Source organism: Xyrauchen texanus, chromosome 33 (assembly GCF_025860055.1).
Source record: "Xyrauchen texanus isolate HMW12.3.18 chromosome 33, RBS_HiC_50CHRs, whole genome shotgun sequence".
Classification (NCBI taxonomy): domain Eukaryota; kingdom Metazoa; phylum Chordata; class Actinopteri; order Cypriniformes; family Catostomidae; genus Xyrauchen; species Xyrauchen texanus.
The window spans coordinates 40,807,121-40,825,500 of record NC_068308.1 but is presented as its reverse complement, the minus strand read 5'-3'; the positions used below and the strand labels follow the sequence as shown (position 1 = coordinate 40,825,500).

Below are 18,380 nucleotides of genomic sequence, written 5' to 3'. Positions count from 1 at the left end.
CCCACACTCACACTAGCACACACTCACACTGGCCCATACTCACACTAGCACACACTCACACTGGCCCACACTCACACTGGCCCACACTCACACTAGCACACACTCACACTGGCCCACACTCACACTAGCACACACTCACACTGGCCCACACTCACACTAGCACACACTCACACTGGCCCATACTCACACTAGCACACACTCACACTAGCACACACTCACACTGGCCCACACTCACACTAGCACACACTCACACTGGCCCATACTCACACTGGCCCATACTCACACACACTCACACTGGCACACACTCACACTGGCACACACGCACACTGGCACACACGCACACTGGAACACACTCACACTGGCCCACACTCACACTGGCACACACTCGCACTAGCACACGCACACTGGAACACACTCGCACTAGCACACGCACACTGGAACACACTCGCACTAGCACAAGCACACTGGAACACACTCGCACTAGCACAAGCACACTGGCACACACTCGCACTAGCACACGCACACTGGAACACACTCGCACTAGCACAAGCACACTGGCACACACTCGCACTAGCACACGCACACTGGAACACACTCGCACTAGCACACGCACACTGGAACACACTCGCACTAGCACAAGCACACTGGAACACACACGCACACTGGAACACACTCGCACTAGCACACGCACACTGGAACACACTCGCACTAGCACACGCACACTGGAACACACTCACACTAGCACACACTCGCACTAGCACGCGCACACTGGAACACACTCGCACTAGCACACGCACACTGGAACACACTCACACTAGCACACACTCGCACTAGCACACACCACCTTCAGAGCAGGCGATAAGGCAGCCCTAAGAACAGCTAGGGCCAAACTGTCACGGGCAATCAGAGAGGCAAAGCGCGCACACGCCCAGAGAATCCACAGTCACTTCCAGGACAGCGGTGACACGCGGCGCATGTGGCAGGGCATCCAGGCCATCACCAACTACAGGACAACATCAGTTGCCTGTGACAAAGATGCCTCCCTTCCAGATGCGCTGAACGACTTCTACGCTCGGTTTGAAGTGCAGAACGACGTGATGGCGAGGAAGTCCACCCCTCCTCCCAACGACCAGGTGCTCTGTCTTACCACGGCAGATGTGAGGAAAACTCTACGTAGAGTCAACCCACGGAAGGCTGCTGGACCAGACAACATTCCTGGCAGAGTGCTCAGAGGATGTGCAGACCAGCTAGCAGATGTTCTTACCGACATCTTCAACATCTCTCTGAGCAGCGCCGTTGTTCCAACGTGCTTCAAGGCCACCACCATCATCCCCATGCCAAAGAAGTCTTCAGTGTCCTGCCTCAACGACTACCGTCCCGTCGCGACTTACACCCATCATCATGAAGTGCTTCGAGAGGCTCGTCATGAGGCAGATTAAGACCCAGCTGCCCCCTCACTAGACCCACTGCAGTTTGCGTATCGTTCAAACCGCTCAACGGATCGATGCCATCACCACAACCCTCCATCTGGCCCTCACCCACCTAGACAATAAGGACTCATACGTTCGAATGCTGTTCATAGATTTCAGCTCAGCATTCAACACAATCGTTCCCCAGCACCTGATTGGAAAGCTGAACCTGCTGGGCCTGGACACCTCCCTCTGCAACTGGATCCTGGACTTCCTGACTGGGAGACCTCAGTCAGTCCGGATCGGGAACAGCATCTCCACCACCACCACACTGAATACTGGGGCCCCCCAGGGCTGTGTGCTCAGTCCACTGCTGTTCACTCTGCTGACTCACGACTGTGCAGCAATGCACAGCTCGAATCACATCATCAAGTTCGCCGATGACACGACCGTGGTGGGTCTCATCAGCAAGAACGACGAGTCAGCATACAGAGAGGAGGTGCAGCGGCTGACGAACTGGTGTAGAGCCAACAACCTGTCCCTGAATGTCGACAAAACAAAAGTGATGGTTGTTGACTTTAGGAGAGCACAAGGTGAACACACTCCGCTGAACATCGACGGCTCCTCTGTGGAGATCGTCAAGAGCACCAAATTTCTTGGTGTTCACCTGGCGGAGAACCTCACCTGGTCCCTCAACACCAGCTCTATCACCAAGAAAGCCCAGCAGCGTCTCTACTTTCTTCGAAGGCTGAGGAAAGCACATCTCCCACCCCCATCCTCACTACATTATATAGAGGGACTATTGAGAGCATCCTGAGCAGCTGCATCACTGCCTGGTTTGGGACTTGCACCGTTTCGGACCGCAAAGCCCTGCAGAGGATAGTGAGGACAGCTGAGAAGATCATTGGGGTCTCTCTTCCCTCCATCAAAGACATTTACAAAAAACACTGTATCCGCAAAGCAACCAGCATTGTGGACGACCCCACACACCCCTCACACAAACTCTTTACCCTCCTCCCGTCTGGCAAGAGGTACCGAAGCATTCGGGCCCTCACGGCCAGACTGTGTAACAGCTTCTTTCCCCAAGCCATCAGACTTCTCAATACTCAGAGACTGGTTTGACACACACGTGTCCTGAGTTGCACTTTAATTACTGTCACTTTATAACTGTCTGCTACCTCAATAACGGCTATGTGCATAGAACACTATCTCATAGTATGTTATGTTTACATTTTTAGAAACTGTCATCTTTTTGCACTACTGAGTACTGGTCGGCGCTGCACTGTCTATTGTCCTGTTCATTGTCAGTAATTTGTTGTACTGTCCCGTACTTTTTGCACATGTTTGCACGTGCACTTTATATAGGTAGTTTATATAGGTATTTTATTTCGTTGTGTAGTCTCATGTGGTCCTATGTTGGTCCTTTGTTGTTTTTATGTAGCACCATGGTCCTGGAGGAACGTTGTCTCGTTTTGCTGTGTACTGTACTAACTGTATATGGTTGAAACGACAATAAAACACTCACTTGACTTGACTTGACTTGACACTGGCACACACTCGCACTAGCACACGCACACTGGCACACACTCGCACTAGCACACGCACACTGGCACACACTCGCACTAGCACACGCACACTGGCACACACTCGCACTAGCACACGCACACTGGCACACACTCGCAATAGCACACGCACACTGGAACACACTCACACTAGCACACACTCGCACTAGCACACGCACACTGGAACACACTCGCACTAGCACACGCACACTGGCACACACTCGCACTAGCACACACACACTGGCATACACTCGCACTAGCACACGCACACTGGAACACACTCACACTAGCACACACTCGCACTAGCACACGCACACTGGAACACACTCGCACTAGCACACACACACTGGCACACACTCGCACTAGCACACGCACACTGGCATACACTCGCACTAGCACACGCACACTGGAACACACTCGCACTAGTACACGCACACTGGAACACACTCACACTAGCACACGCACACTGGAACACACTCACACTAGCACACACTCGCACTAGCACACGCACACTGGAACACACTCGCACTAGCACACGCACACTGGCACACACTCGCACTAGCACACGCACACTGGAACACACTAGCACACGCACACTGGAACACACTCGCACTAGCACAGGCACACTGGCACACACTCGCACTAGCACACGCACACTGGAACACACTCGCACTAGCACACGCACACTGGCACACACTCGCACTAGCACACGCACACTGGAACACACTCGCACTAGCACCACGCACACTGGAACACACTACTCGCACTAGCACACGCACACTGGCACACACTCGCACTAGCACACGCACACTGGAACACACTCGCACTAGCACACGCACACTGGCACACACTCGCACTAGCACACGCACACGCACACTGGAACACACTCGCACTAGCACACACACACTGGCACACACTCGCACTAGCACACGCACACTGGAACACACTCCCACTAGCACACACTCGCACTAGCACACGCACACTGGCACACACTCGCACTAGCACACACACACTGGAACACACTCCCACTAGCACACGCACACTGGCACACACTCGCACTAGCACACGCACACTGGCACACACTCGCACTAGCACACACACACTGGCATACACTCGCACTAGCACACGCACACTGGAACACACTCACACTAGCACACGCACACTGGAACACACTCACACTAGCACACACTCGCACTAGCACACGCACACTGGCACACACTCGCACTAGCACACGCACACTGGCACACACTCGCACTAGCACACGCACACTGGCACACACTCGCACTAGCACACGCACACTGGAACACACTCACACTAGCACACACTCGCACTAGCACACGCACACTGGAACACACTCGCACTAGCACACGCACACTGGCACACACTCGCACTAGCACACGCACACTGGAACACACTCGCACTAGCACACGCACACTGGCACACACTCGCACTAGCACACGCACACTGGAACACACTCGCACTAGCACACGCACACTGGCACACACTCGCACACGCACACTGGCACACACTCGCACTAGCACACGCACACTAGCACACACTCGCACTAGCACACGCACACTGGCACACACTCGCACTAGCACACGCACACTGGCACACACTCGCACACTAGCACACGCACACTGGCACACACTCGCACTAGCACACGCACACTGGAACACACTCGCACTAGCACACGCACACTGGAACACACTCGCACTCACACACACTCGCACAGTGGCCCACACTCGCACAGTGGCACACACTGGCACACTAGCACACATGCACACTGGCACACACTCGCACACACACACACACACACACACACTCTCACACACACACACACACACACCTCTGTTTCTATGTGTGCAGTCGTCTGTGTCTCTGTCGCGTGCTGATTGGCTGCTTGTTGTATTTCTTCATGATTTCTTTGATTCGTGACAGATTCGAGCGGTTCAGTGTGAAGTCACACCTGGTGGCACCGATCTCGTACCCGACCGCACACACTTTACTGCTGATGCTGAAGCCGTCGGCGCGCACCATCACACGATATTCACCAGGATTCAACAGACGCCAGTAATCGCCATCAGCCGCTGCACACACACACGCACGCACGCACACACACACTTCAAGTAATGACACACTCCTGCTCTGATTTGACACTATGCACAGGAAGTCAAACTAATAATGGACAAGAAAGTATTTAAACAAATATAAATCACACACAACAGCTTTAAACAAATGAGATTAGCAACAGGGCCGAATCCCCCAAGAGGAAATAATCTATATTGACATGTTGTGCACATTAATTCTTTATGTGTGTATATACGAGTGTGTGTGTGTGTATATACGAGTGTGTGTGTGTGTGTGTGTATATATATGAGTGTGTGTGTGTGTATGTGTGTTGTTTGTATGTGTGTGTGTTGTTTGTGTGTATGTGTGTTGTTTGCTTGTGTGTTGTTTGTATGTGTGTATGTGTGTTGTTTGTGTGTGTGTATATGAGTGTGTGTGTGTGTGTGTTGTTTGCATGTGTGTTGTTTGTATGTGTGTATGTGTGTTGTTTGTGTGTGTGTGTGTATAAATATGAGTGTGTGTGTGTATGTGTGTTGTTTGCGTGTGTGTTGTTTGTATGTGTGTATGTGTTGTTTGTGTGTGTGTGTTGTTTGTGTGTGTGTATATGAGTGTGTGTGTGTGTGTGTGTTGTTTGTATGTGTGTTGTTTGTGTGTGTGTATATGAGTGTGTGTGTGTGTGTTGTTTGTGTGTATATACGAGTGTGTGTGTGTATATATGAGTGTGTGTGTGTTGTTTGCGTGTGTGTTGTTTGTATGTGTGTGTGTTGTTTGTGTGTGTGTGTATATATATGAGTGTGTGTGTGTATGTGTGTTGTTTGCTTGTGTGTTGTTTGTATGTGTGTATGTGTGTTGTTTGTGTGTGTGTGTGTGTTGTTTGCGTGTGTGTTGTTTGTATGTGTGTATGTGTATATACGAGTGTGTGTGTGTGTATATATATGAGTGTGTGTGTGTGTATGTGTGTTGTTTGCGCGTGTGTTGTTTGTGTGAGTGTATATATATGAGTGTGTGTGTGTGTATGTGTGTTGTTTGCTTGTGTGTTGTTTGTATGTGTGTTGTTTGTGTGTGTGTATATGAGTGTGTGTGTATGTGTGTTGTTTGCGTGTGTTGTTTGTATGTGTGTATGTGTGTTGTTTGTGTGTGTGTGTTGTTTGTGTGTGTGTATATGAGTGTGTGTGTGTGTGTTGTTTGTATGTGTGTTGTTTGTGTGTGTGTATATGAGTGTGTGTTGTTTGTGTTGTTTGTGTGTGTGTGTGTGTGTATATATGAGTGTGTGTGTGTATGTGTGTTGTTTGCGTGTGTATAGGAGTGTGTATGTGTGTTGTTTGTGTGTGTTGTTTGTGTGTATATGAGTGTGTGTGTTGTTTGTATGTGTTGTTTGTTTGTGTGTTTGTGTTTACCTGAACGAATGTCGTGATTGATCCCGTCCACAGTGATAACAGCATTAGCGATTCCTCTACGGTGAACATCTCTGATTACACCTTTAATTCCACGATGAACCTGGAAACACACACACACACACATATACACACACACACACACACACACACACACTTTCTGTGAAACAATACCCATCAAAACAACACTGAGACACAAACATGTTTGTGATGATGTTCTGAGTTAGAAATGCTAAATGTTGTGTGAGGAGGTTCATAGAATCAATGGTGACCTGTTCCATGAAGACGAGCAGAGACTCGCGGTTATTCTCCCATTCTTCAGGTAATTCTGACTCGTGCGGGTATTTATCACATCCCACATACATGGAGAGCTCAAAACAGTTTGTGTGCAGGTAACTGAAATCATTCATACCTGTTAAACACAGAAGGATCCGGTTTACAGGACTGATGATGTCATCAACAACATTTCAACACATGATCGTACAGTTCACTGGTGCTTGAACCTCTCGTGACCCCACGTACACGTGTGTGGACAGTGTATTTTGGCTTCACAATATGCAACACATGAATACAGTTCACAAGACTCTAGTCTGTCATTTAAGAGTTAAACTTAAACGCATCGAGTCACATGACACAACAACATGTTGATTTCTGTGAAGCGCTTCTACGGGCGTAGCGCCAACAAAAGTGTCTCTAGTAAAAAATCTCTTTAAGATCTGTCATTGAAACCTGTTTGTGTGTAAAGAGGAGAGTCTCTAGTTTCATTTGAGATGCTGCTTTAAAAAAATCGGTTCATTTTTCATGTGTCAGCGCACTGATAAACATGACGTCCACATACGAGGACTTTGGGACAATATTCACACAAGAGTTTAAAAACATGTTATTTATTTTGTGTTCATGCAAAACTGATCAATGTGTCTTTCAGAGGCTTTATATGGAGTTATGATGAACATAAGATGCATTTCAAACTGTTCTGAGACCAGTGCAGACAGACAGCACACTGGAGGTTAAGTCATGCACTAAATAGGGAGCAAGGGAGCATCCTATAACTCTCCTATAACTGTTCTGAGACCAGTGCAGACAGACAGCACACTGGAGGTTAAGTCATGCACTAAATAGGGAGCAAGGGAGCATCCTATAGCTCTCCTATAACTGTTCTGAGACCAGTGCAGACAGACAGCACACTGGAGGTTAAGTCATGCACTAAATAGGGAGCAAGGGAGCATCCTATAGCTCTCCTATAACTGTTCTGAGACCAGTGCAGACAGACAGCACACTGGAGGTTAAGTCATGCACTAAATAGGGAGCAAGGGAGCATCCTATAGCTCTCCTATAACTGTTCTGAGACCAGTGCAGACAGACAGCACACTGGAGGTTAAGTCATGCACTAAATAGGGAGCAAGGGAGAATCCTATAGCTCTCCTATAACTGTTCTGAGACCAGTGCAGACAGACAGAACACTGGAGGTTAAGTCATGCACTAAATAGGGAGCAAGGGAGCATCCTATAGCTCTCTATAACTGTTCTGAGACCAGTGCAGACAGACAGCACACTGGAGGTTAAGTCATGCACTAAATAGGGAGCAAGGGAGCATCCTATATCTCTCCTATAACTGTTCTGAGACCAGTGCAGACAGACAGCACACTGGAGGTTATGTCATGCACTAAATAGGGAGCAAGGGAGCATCCTACAGCTCTCTATAACTGTTCTGAGACCAGTGCAGACAGACAGCACACTGGAGGTTAAGTCATGCACTAAATAAGGAGCAAGGGAGCATCCTATAGCTCTCTATAACTGTTCTGAGACCAGTGCAGACAGACAGCACACTGGAGGTTAAGTCATGCACTAAATAGGGAGTAAGGGAGCATCCTATAGCTCTCTATAACTGTTCTGAGACCAGTGCAGACAGACAGCACACTGGAGGTTAAGTCATGCACTAAATAGGGAGCAAGGGAGCATCCTATAGCTCTCTATAACTGTTCTGAGACCAGTGCAGACAGACAGCACACTGGAGGTTAAGTCATGCACTAAATAGGGAGCAAGGGAGCATCCTATATCTCTCCTATAACTGTTCTGAGACCAGTGCAGAGAGACAGCACACTGGAGGTTATGTCATGCACTAAATAGGGAGCAAGGGAGCATCCTATAGCTCTCTATAACTGTTCTGAGACCAGTGCAGACAGACAGCACACTGGAGGTTAAGTCATGCACTAAATAAGGAGCAAGGGAGCATCCTATAGCTCTCCTATAACTGTTCTGAGACCAGTGCAGACAGACAGCACACTGGAGGTTAAGTCATGCACTAAATAGGGAGCAAGGGAGCATCCTATAGCTCTCCTATAACTGTTCTGAGACCAGTGCAGACAGACAGCACACTGGAGGTTAAGTCATACACTAAATAGGGAGCAAGGGAGCATCCTATAGCTCTCTATAACTGTTCTGAGACCAGTGCAGACAGACAGCACACTGGAGGTTAAGTCATGCACTAAATAGGGAGCAAGGGAGCATCCTATAGCTCTCTATAACTGTTCTGAGATCAGTGCAGACAGACAGCACACTGGAGGTTAAGTCATGCACTAAATAGGGAGCAAGGGAGCATCCTATAGCTCTCTATAACTGTTCTGAGACCAGTGCAGACAGACAGCACACTGGAGGTTAAGTCATGCACTAAATAGGGAGCAAGGGAGCATCCTATAGCTCTATATAACTGTTCTGAGACCAGTGCAGACAGACAGCACACTGGAGGTTAAGTCATGCACTAAATAGGGAGCAAGGAGCATCCTATAGCTCTATATAACTGTTCTGAGACCAGTGCAGACAGACAGCACACTTGAGGTTAAGTCATGCACTAAATAGGAGCAAGGGAGCATCCTATAGCTCTCTATAACTGTTCTGAGACCAGTGCAGACAGACAGCACACTGGAGGTTAAGTCATGCACTAAATAGGGAGCAAGGGAGCATCCTATAGCTCTATATAACTGTTCTGAGACCAGTGCAGACAGACAGCACACTGGAGGTTAAGTCATGCACTAAATAGGGAGCAAGGGAGCATCCTATAGCTCTCTATAACTGTTCTGAGACCAGTGCAGACAGACAGCACACTGGAGGTTAAGTCATGCACTAAATAGGGAGCAAGGGAGCATCCTATAGCTCTATATAACTGTTCTGAGACCAGTGCAGACAGACAGCACACTGGAGGTTAAGTCATGCACTAAATAGGGAGCAAGGGAGCATCCTATAGCTCTCTATAACTGTTCTGAGACCAGTGCAGACAGACAGCACACTGGAGGTTAAGTCATGCACTAAATAGGGAGCAAGGGAGCATCCTATAGCTCTATATAACTGTTCTGAGACCAGTGCAGACAGACAGCACACTTGAGGTTAAGACATGCACTAAATAAGGAGCAAGGGAGCATCCTATAGCTCTCTATAACTGTTCTGAGACCAGTGCAGACAGACAGCACACTGGAGGTTAAGTCATGCACTAAATAGGGAGCAAGGGAGCATCCTATAGCTCTCTATAACTGTTCTGAGACCAGTGCAGACAGACAGCACACTGCAGGTTAAGTCATGCACTAAATAGGGAGCAAGGGAGCATCCTATAGCTCTCTATAACTGTTCTGAGACCAGTGCAGACAGACAGCACACTGGAGGTTAAGTCATGCACTAAATAAGGAGCAAGGGAGCATTCTATAGCTCTCCTATAACTGTTCTGAGACCAGTGCAGACAGACAGCACACTGGAGGTTAAGTCATGCACTAAATAGGGAGCAAGGGAGCATTCTATATCTCTCTATGCAGTTAAGTGCGTTCACTCAGTTTCAGGCTGCAGATGATGTTTGCATACTCAATGATCATCAGTACATAGATTCAACATTTATAATGTTTTATTTGAACATGATTGACAGTGCGTACTCCAGGTAGGGAATGAGGTATTGCCCCAAGTGAAGGAGTTCAAGTACCTCGGGGTCTTGTTCACGAGTGAGGGGACAATGGAGCGGGAGGTTGGCCGGAGAATCGGGGCAGCGGGGGCGGTATTGCACTCGCTCTATCGCGACCGTTGATCACGAAAAGAGAGCTGAGCGGAAGGCAAAGCTCTCGATCTACCGGTCAATTTTTGTTCCTACCCTCACCTATGGTCATGAAGGCGGGTCATGACCGAAAGAACTAGGTCACGCAGTACAAGCGGCGAAATGGGCTTCCTCAGAAGTGTGGCGGGCTACTCCCTTAGAGATAGGGTGAGGAGCTCAGTCATCCGTGAGGAGCTCGGAGTAGAGCCGCTGTTCCTTTGCGTCGAAAGGTGTCCGTTGAGGTGGTTTGGGCATCTGGTAAGGATGCCCCCTGACCGCCTCCCTAGGGAGGTGTTTCAGGCACGTCCAGCTGGGAGGAGGCCTCGGGGAAGACCCAGGATTAGGTGGAGAGATTACATCTCCACACTGGCCTGGGAACGCCTCGGGGTCCCCCAGTCAGAGCTGGTTAATGTGGCTCGGGATAGGGAAGTCAGCTGCCCCCGCGACCCGACTTTGGATAAGCAGTTGAAGATGGATGGATGGATGGTTGACAGTGATTGGATGATGCTGTGTAACATCAGTGTTGTGTGTGGCAGACTCACTTCCTGCAGCCGTGTGCCACAACGCCCCGTTGATGGTTCCGTCCTCTTTGGCAAAATCGTCGGTGTGGCAGACGCGGCGACTGACGTCCGTCATAAGTCGATGTGTGGACGCATAGGAGAACGCCAGCCAGCGGAACACGTGATCGTCGGGAGTGGGCGTGGTCTCTCGGAGCGCCATCACAGAGCGTGTGCGGTCGTATGGGAACGTCACCACCAGCTCGCCGCCCTGAAGGTTCCCACCCAACACGAACGGGATCTTCTCCATCCATGACACCAGAGCGCGGGTCTCTATGGCAACCTGCGGGCAGCGGGAGGTCAGAGGTCAGAGTATTTCAGCAGAAGTGACGTCACAGCAGCGAAACGCTCATAAACTTACAGTGGCATTTGTGGACTGGTACCAGTCTGGGACGGGGATGTGGTGGTTGATGTATTTGCGCGGACTCGTTCACGGGCTTCTGCGTCCCAGAGGAGAGCGTTGAGATCCGGAAGTTATGATGAATGTCCAGACCATCCTGAGACCAGCGGCCCAGAGACCAGCCGCTCAACTCTGACCCCTGATACACACACACACATACACACACATACACACAGCGCCACACACACGCCCACACACACACACACGCATCACGCCCACACATACACACACGCCACACACACACACATGCACACGCTACGCACGCACTCCATGCACACATGCACACACACCGCCGCACATCGCTGCCACACACGCACACACGCCACACACACACACACACGCATCATGCACACACATGCACACACACATCGCACTACAAATGCGCTGGACACTACACATGCATACACGCTGCACACGCTGCATCACACACACACGCATTACATACACACACACGCTAGCACACACGCTACCATACACACACACATGCATACACGCTGCAAGACACACACACTACACACACGCACGCACACGCATGCACACGCCATACACGCACACACACGCATGCGCCACACACACACACACACACGCACGCACGCACACACACGCGCGCCCACACACACACGCACGCACGCACACACACACACACGCACACACACACGCACGCGCCCACGCACGCACACACACACATACACACGTGCACACACACACACACACACACGCACACACACACGTGCGCGCGCGCACACACACACACACATGCCCACACAGACACGCGCGTACACATGCACACGCATGCACACACGCACACGCACACACACACGCACGCACGCACACACACGCATGCACACACAAACGCGCTCACACGTGCACACACATACACACACACACACATGCACACACACGCGCACACACACATACACACACACACACACACAAACACACACGCACACACAGACTTTTAAAATTTTACATTTTAAAAGTCTGTATTTGTAATATTTTATTTGTGCAATCGTACCACTTCAGAAGCTTTCTCGTAACCGTCGGCGTTGACGGACGGCAGCAGGTGTATGCGTGTCTCGTCCACCAGGTGGCGTATCCGCGGGTTACCGGACAGATACTCCTGACACATGAACTGCATGAGCAGCAGCAGCAGCTCCCGCCCCAGCACCTCGTTACCATGGGAACCGGCGTGTAGCTGAAACTCAGGCTCACCTGTGAAGACAAACGCTGATCTACCTGTAATGTGCACTAACTAGTACTCACTACTAAGGCCTTACCGAGCTCGTGCTCTCCCGGATTGTCAGAGATCTCGATGGCGTAAAGTTTCTGTCCGTTGTAGCTTTTGCCGATGTTGTAGATGCGCGTGATGTTCGGACACATTTCATTCACCACCTTCATCAGCTGAGAAAGACAAACAGAGATTATTTACTCATTTGATTTGTATTCCCGGCGGAGATCATGAGCTCGAGTGCAGAGCACAAACACATCATGTGATGTTCACTCTGATCACATGACCAGTTTGATTGACATTTATAACACGGCAACACCTGCATTAGCTCAACTGAACGACATCAACAGCAACAGCAACACACGTAATCTATAATGTGATCAATACACATATGGCGCCTGTTTTGTTTCACCTTTGCATCTGAAAGTGAAAGTGGAGATTTACAGTAAAAAGCACTTAAATATTGATCTGTTTCTCACACACACCTATCATATCACTTCTGAAGACATGGATTAAACCACTGGAGTCTTATGTGAAAGTGAAAGTGGAGATTTATAGTAGAAAATGACTTAAATATTGATCTGTTTCTCACACACACCTATCATATCACTTCTGAAGACATGGATTAAACCACTGCAGTCTTATGTGAAAGTGAAAGTAGAGATTTATAGTAGATGATGACTTAAATATTGATCTGTTTCTCACCCACACCTATCATATCACTTCTGAAGACATGGATTAAACCACTGGAGTCTTATGGAGTACTTTTATGCTACTTTATGGAGCTTCAAAGTTCTGGTCACCATTCACTTGCATTGTATGGACCGACAGAGCTGAAATATTCTTCTATAAATCTTCATTTGTGTTCTGGTGAAGAAAGAAAGTCACACATCTGGGATGGCATGAGGGTGAGTAAATGATGAGAGGGTTTTCAGTTTTGGGTGTACTGTCCCTTTAAGTGAGTTGTATTCAGCTGGTCATGTGATCCAAAGATGGCCGCCCCCATGTGTGGAGCCTCTCCACCAGCTTTTATAAGGTTACTGAAGTGACTGCAGTCTTCATTATAATGATGCATTTATACACAATAACTATTCATGTCTTTAGATGCAACACTGTACCTGTCTCATCTCTTTATAACTGTGGTGTTTAAAGTCCAGGTTATCTGTGGTGGTGATTTCATTTCGTCTCCTGTAATAATTGTTTGGATCTGTAACAAACATGTTCAAATAATGAAAAAAGCAAAACGTTTATATTCTTTCTGTTTGTGAGTGTTTGTGAGGGTCGAGGCGTGCCAGCGTTCTCACCTGGCATCGGGCACCCGAGGATCTCCACGCGCATACAGATGCTGCCACCGGGGTACCAGGATCGAGGATTGATGCGGATGTAACGTGCCACCACTGGTTCTGGGAAAGTGTTCAGGATGGGAATTTCCTTCTCTTGATTTCCAGGGAAAATCTACTGAGACGAGCAGAAATATCATCAGGATATTTCTGTGAATGGCATCTGAACATGAGCAATTCACTTTACTGTAAATATATAATAAACTGATTTATCATGAGTGTGTTTCGTGTCTCACCAGATCTCTGGAGCCGTTCTTAAGAGTCATCCAGCTGTGAGAATCATTACTAAGCAGAACCTTATATGAACTCACCCAATCACTCCTGAAACACACACACACACACACACACACACACACACACACACACACACACACACACACACACACACACAGTGTAAAAATGCACGCTGATCGGCGATGGTGATGTTTGATTCGTTAAAAGAATCAAAAGAGTCGAATATTTTACATTTGATTCCTTTGAACTGAACAAAAAAGATTCGAAAAGTCTGAATGATTCGTTTTGCGAAGCGCGCGCCAGCTTGTGTGTTCTGTCTCTGGGGAATACAAGAAACTGATCATGTAAGTTCATTTTATTTTTAATTTTTTAACTAATTCATTTGATAAGTTTAGGCTTAAACATTAGGAAAGCTGTGAAATAATGAAGTTGTGCGATCAGTCTCCCGCCTTTCCAGGAGACCTGTCAATCATGTGTGTTTACATTTGATATTTAAACAAGATATGGATGAATAATTACCAGCGCTCATGACAATGTCCAACAATATTTATTTTGATATTTTATGAAGATGCGAACGGTCACTAGTTTTCTGGTGGTTGCTAAGTGTTATATTTGCTTTGTAACATATTTATGCTACAGTATGTGGTAACTAGGGTTTTCTGGATGGTTGCTATGGTATGCTATGCTGTTATCAAGGTGATCTCTGCTGTGTGTTTGGCGCGTTACTACAGTATGTGGTAACCAGGCTGTTGCTATACTGTTGTAAAGTTGTTTTAACTGTGTTTCAGCACATTGCTATGCAGTTGCCAGGGTGTTCTAGGTGGTTGTCAGGTTGTTACTATGCTGTTATAAATTTGTTTTAACTGTGTTTCAGCACATTGCTATGCAGTTGCCAGGGTGTTCTAGGTGGTTGTCAGGTTGTTACTATGCCGTTATACATTTGTTTTAACAGTGTTTCAGCACATTGCTATGCAGTTGCCAGGGTGTTCTAGGTGGTTGTCAGGTTGTTGCTATGCCGTTACAAATTTGTTTTAACAGTGTTTCAGCACATTGCTATGCAGTTGCCAGGGTGTTCTAGGTGGTTGTCAGGTTGTTACTATGCCATTATAAATTTGTTTTAACAGTGTTTCAGCACATTGCTATGCAGTTGTCAGGGTGTTCTAAGTGGTTGTCAGGTTGTTGCTATGCTGTTATAAATTTGTTTTAACAGTGTTTCAGCACATTGCTATGCAGTTGCCAGGGTGTTCTAGGTGGTTGTCAGGTTGTTACTATGCTGTTATAAATTTGTTTTAACAGTGTTTCAGCACATTGCTATGCAGTTGCCAGGGTGTTCTAAGTGGTTGTCAGGTTGTTGCTATGCTGTTATAAATTTGTTTTAACTGTGTTTCAGCACATTGCTATGCAGTTGCCAGGGTGTTCTAAGTGGTTGTCAGGTTGTTGCTATGCTGTTATAAATTTGTTTTAACAGTGTTTCAGCACATTGCTATGCAGTTGCCAGGGTGTTCTAGGTGGTTGTCAGGTTGTTACTATGCCGTTATACATTTGTTTTAACAGTGTTTCAGCACATTGCTATGCAGTTGCCAGGGTGTTCTAGGTGGTTGTCAGGTTGTTGCTATGCCGTTACAAATTTGTTTTAACAGTGTTTCAGCACATTGCTATGCAGTTGCCAGGGTGTTCTAGGTGGTTGTCAGGTTGTTACTATGCCGTTATACATTTGTTTTAACAGTGTTTCAGCACATTGCTATGCAGTTGCCAGGGTGTTCTAGGTGGTTGTCAGGTTGTTACTATGCCGTTATACATTTGTTTTAACAGTGTTTCAGCACATTGCTATGCAGTTGCCAGGGTGTTCTAGGTGGTTGTCTGGTTGTTACTATGCCATTATAAATTTGTTTTAACAGTGTTTCAGCACATTGCTATGCAGTTGTCAGGGTGTTCTAAGTGGTTGTCAGGTTGTTGCTATGCTGTTAAGTTATTTTAACTGTGTTTCAGCACATTGCTATGCAGTTTACAGGGTGTTCTAGGTGGTTGTTGCTTATAAATTAAATGAGCCCACCCCCACAAGTCTCTGTTCTGGTCACTAATATGACTCAACTTCAATGTTCCAATTTTTATGGACTATGGTGTTCATTTACACTCATCACATAATGAATACACCTTTAAAGGGATAGTTCATTTAATTCTCCTACCCTCATTCGATCCAAGGTGTGTATGAGTTTCATTTAGTTTCTGCAGAACACAAACAAAAAAAGATTTTCAGAAGAATATCGCTGTTATTTCAATGTAAGTGAATGGTGACCAGAAATTTGAAGCTCAAAAAAGCACATAAATGCAGCATAAGAGTAATCCATAAGACTCCAGTGGTGTCAACCAATGTCTTCTGAACAGATCTAATTGGTTTTTAGGTGAGAATAGACCCAAAGATAACTCGTTTTTTGACTGTAAATCTTTACATTAGCTGTCTCCTTGGCGATCAGGATTTCAAGCTCGATTACACTTCCTATAGCGCCATCTAGGGCTCTGTCTTGAGATTGCAATGGCAAGATATTCAGTGAAAATGAGCTACAATTTGTTTGTTTTTTTCTCACTCAAAATCAACTGAAGAGGACATGGATTTAACCACTGTGGTAGTATGGATAACTTTATGCTCCCTTAATGGCCACATTCACTTGACCTATAAAGCTGAAATATTCTTCTAAAATCTTAATTTGTGTTCTGCAGATGAAAGAAAGTCAAACACATCTGGGATGCATGAGGGTGAGTAAATGATGAGTAACACCAATCAAATAAGTTGCCATGGATTTAATTAAATATTCCATAATTTATGCAATTTACATGTACTTTTGATACTTAAGTAAATTTAATATCAGTTACTTTAATATTTTACTTGAGTCAGTTTCCATGAAGGTAACTTTACTTTACATACATACTCAAGTATGACAAATGTATACTTTATACAACACTGAAATCCATCACCCTTCACACGAGTTGATAAGTGACTGTTATTGTCTGTGTGAACTCACGACCAGAGAGAGCTCCGCCCCTGAGTGATGACACCTGTGAATCTGGTGAGTCTGCGAGCGTCCACCTCAAACCACTGCAGCGGGTCATTCCTACCAGCACACCAGCCGCCATCATACAGATCATCTTCAAACAAACCCCCCTATTGACAAACAAACAACATTAAACTAACAGATAACTACATACAAACAAACATTAAACAAACCACCCTATAAATACAAAACAAACAAACCCCTATAGAAAAACAAACTGATAACATTAAACAAACAGATAACCTACAGACAAACAAACATTAAACAAACCACACTATAGATGCAAGACAAACATACGCCACTATAGACAAACAAACAACATTAAAGATAAACAAACCACCCTAAAAACAAACAAACAAACACCATAAAAAACACCCCTTAAACAAACAGATAACCTACAACAAGCAAACATTAAACAAACCCCCTATAGACAAACAAACAAACAAACACCATAAAAAAACCCATAAACAAACAACATTAAACAAACAGATAACCTACAACAAGCAAAATTTAAACAAACCCCCATAGACAAACAAACACCATTAAACAAAGAGATAAGCTACAGACAAACAAACATTAAACAAACCCCCTATTGACAAACAAACAACATTAAACAAAGAGATAAGCTACAGACAAACAAACATTAAACAAACCACCTATTGACAAAGATATCATAAAAAAAGCAACTCCGTTTACTTTCTAAAAGTGTTATTCTGAAATATCTGCAGAACACAGTTTGAATGAGTCTGTAAGTGGTTCAGGCTTAATGAATTACAGAAGTTTATTAAAACAGAATGTTTGAGGAATCAAGAGTGTTACACTGTAATTTCCTTCAGATGTGTCTGAGTGAGTGAAATGAACTGAATCACTGGAGATCTTTTGATCTTTTTGTTGAATCTGTTCATGGAAAAATAAATTAAATTTTGCAGGAGAGAGATGCCAATATTCAGGAATCAGTTTACTGCTTTCACACACACACACACACACACACACACACACACACACACACACACACACACACACACACACACACACACACACACACACACACTAACACATTCTCTCTTA

At 46.4% G+C, this 18,380-nt stretch overlaps 1 protein-coding gene across 1 annotated transcript in view; it reads right to left on the bottom strand.

Moving 5' to 3' along the window:
* Positions 1-3,736: 3,736 nt before the first annotated feature.
* LOC127627131 (inactive carboxypeptidase-like protein X2) overlaps positions 3,737-18,380 on the bottom strand; it is a 24,104-nt gene continuing 9,460 nt past the window's right edge. Inside the window, 13 exon segments of the mRNA XM_052103384.1 lie at positions 3,737-5,061; positions 6,439-6,538; positions 6,708-6,847; positions 11,046-11,343; positions 11,422-11,486; positions 11,489-11,533; positions 11,536-11,599; positions 12,476-12,672; positions 12,738-12,861; positions 13,807-13,895; positions 13,993-14,143; positions 14,265-14,349; positions 17,283-17,422. Coding sequence (XP_051959344.1) covers positions 4,829-5,061; positions 6,439-6,538; positions 6,708-6,847; positions 11,046-11,343; positions 11,422-11,486; positions 11,489-11,533; positions 11,536-11,599; positions 12,476-12,672; positions 12,738-12,861; positions 13,807-13,895; positions 13,993-14,143; positions 14,265-14,349; positions 17,283-17,422 — 1,731 coding nt within the window. The 3' untranslated portion in view covers positions 3,737-4,828.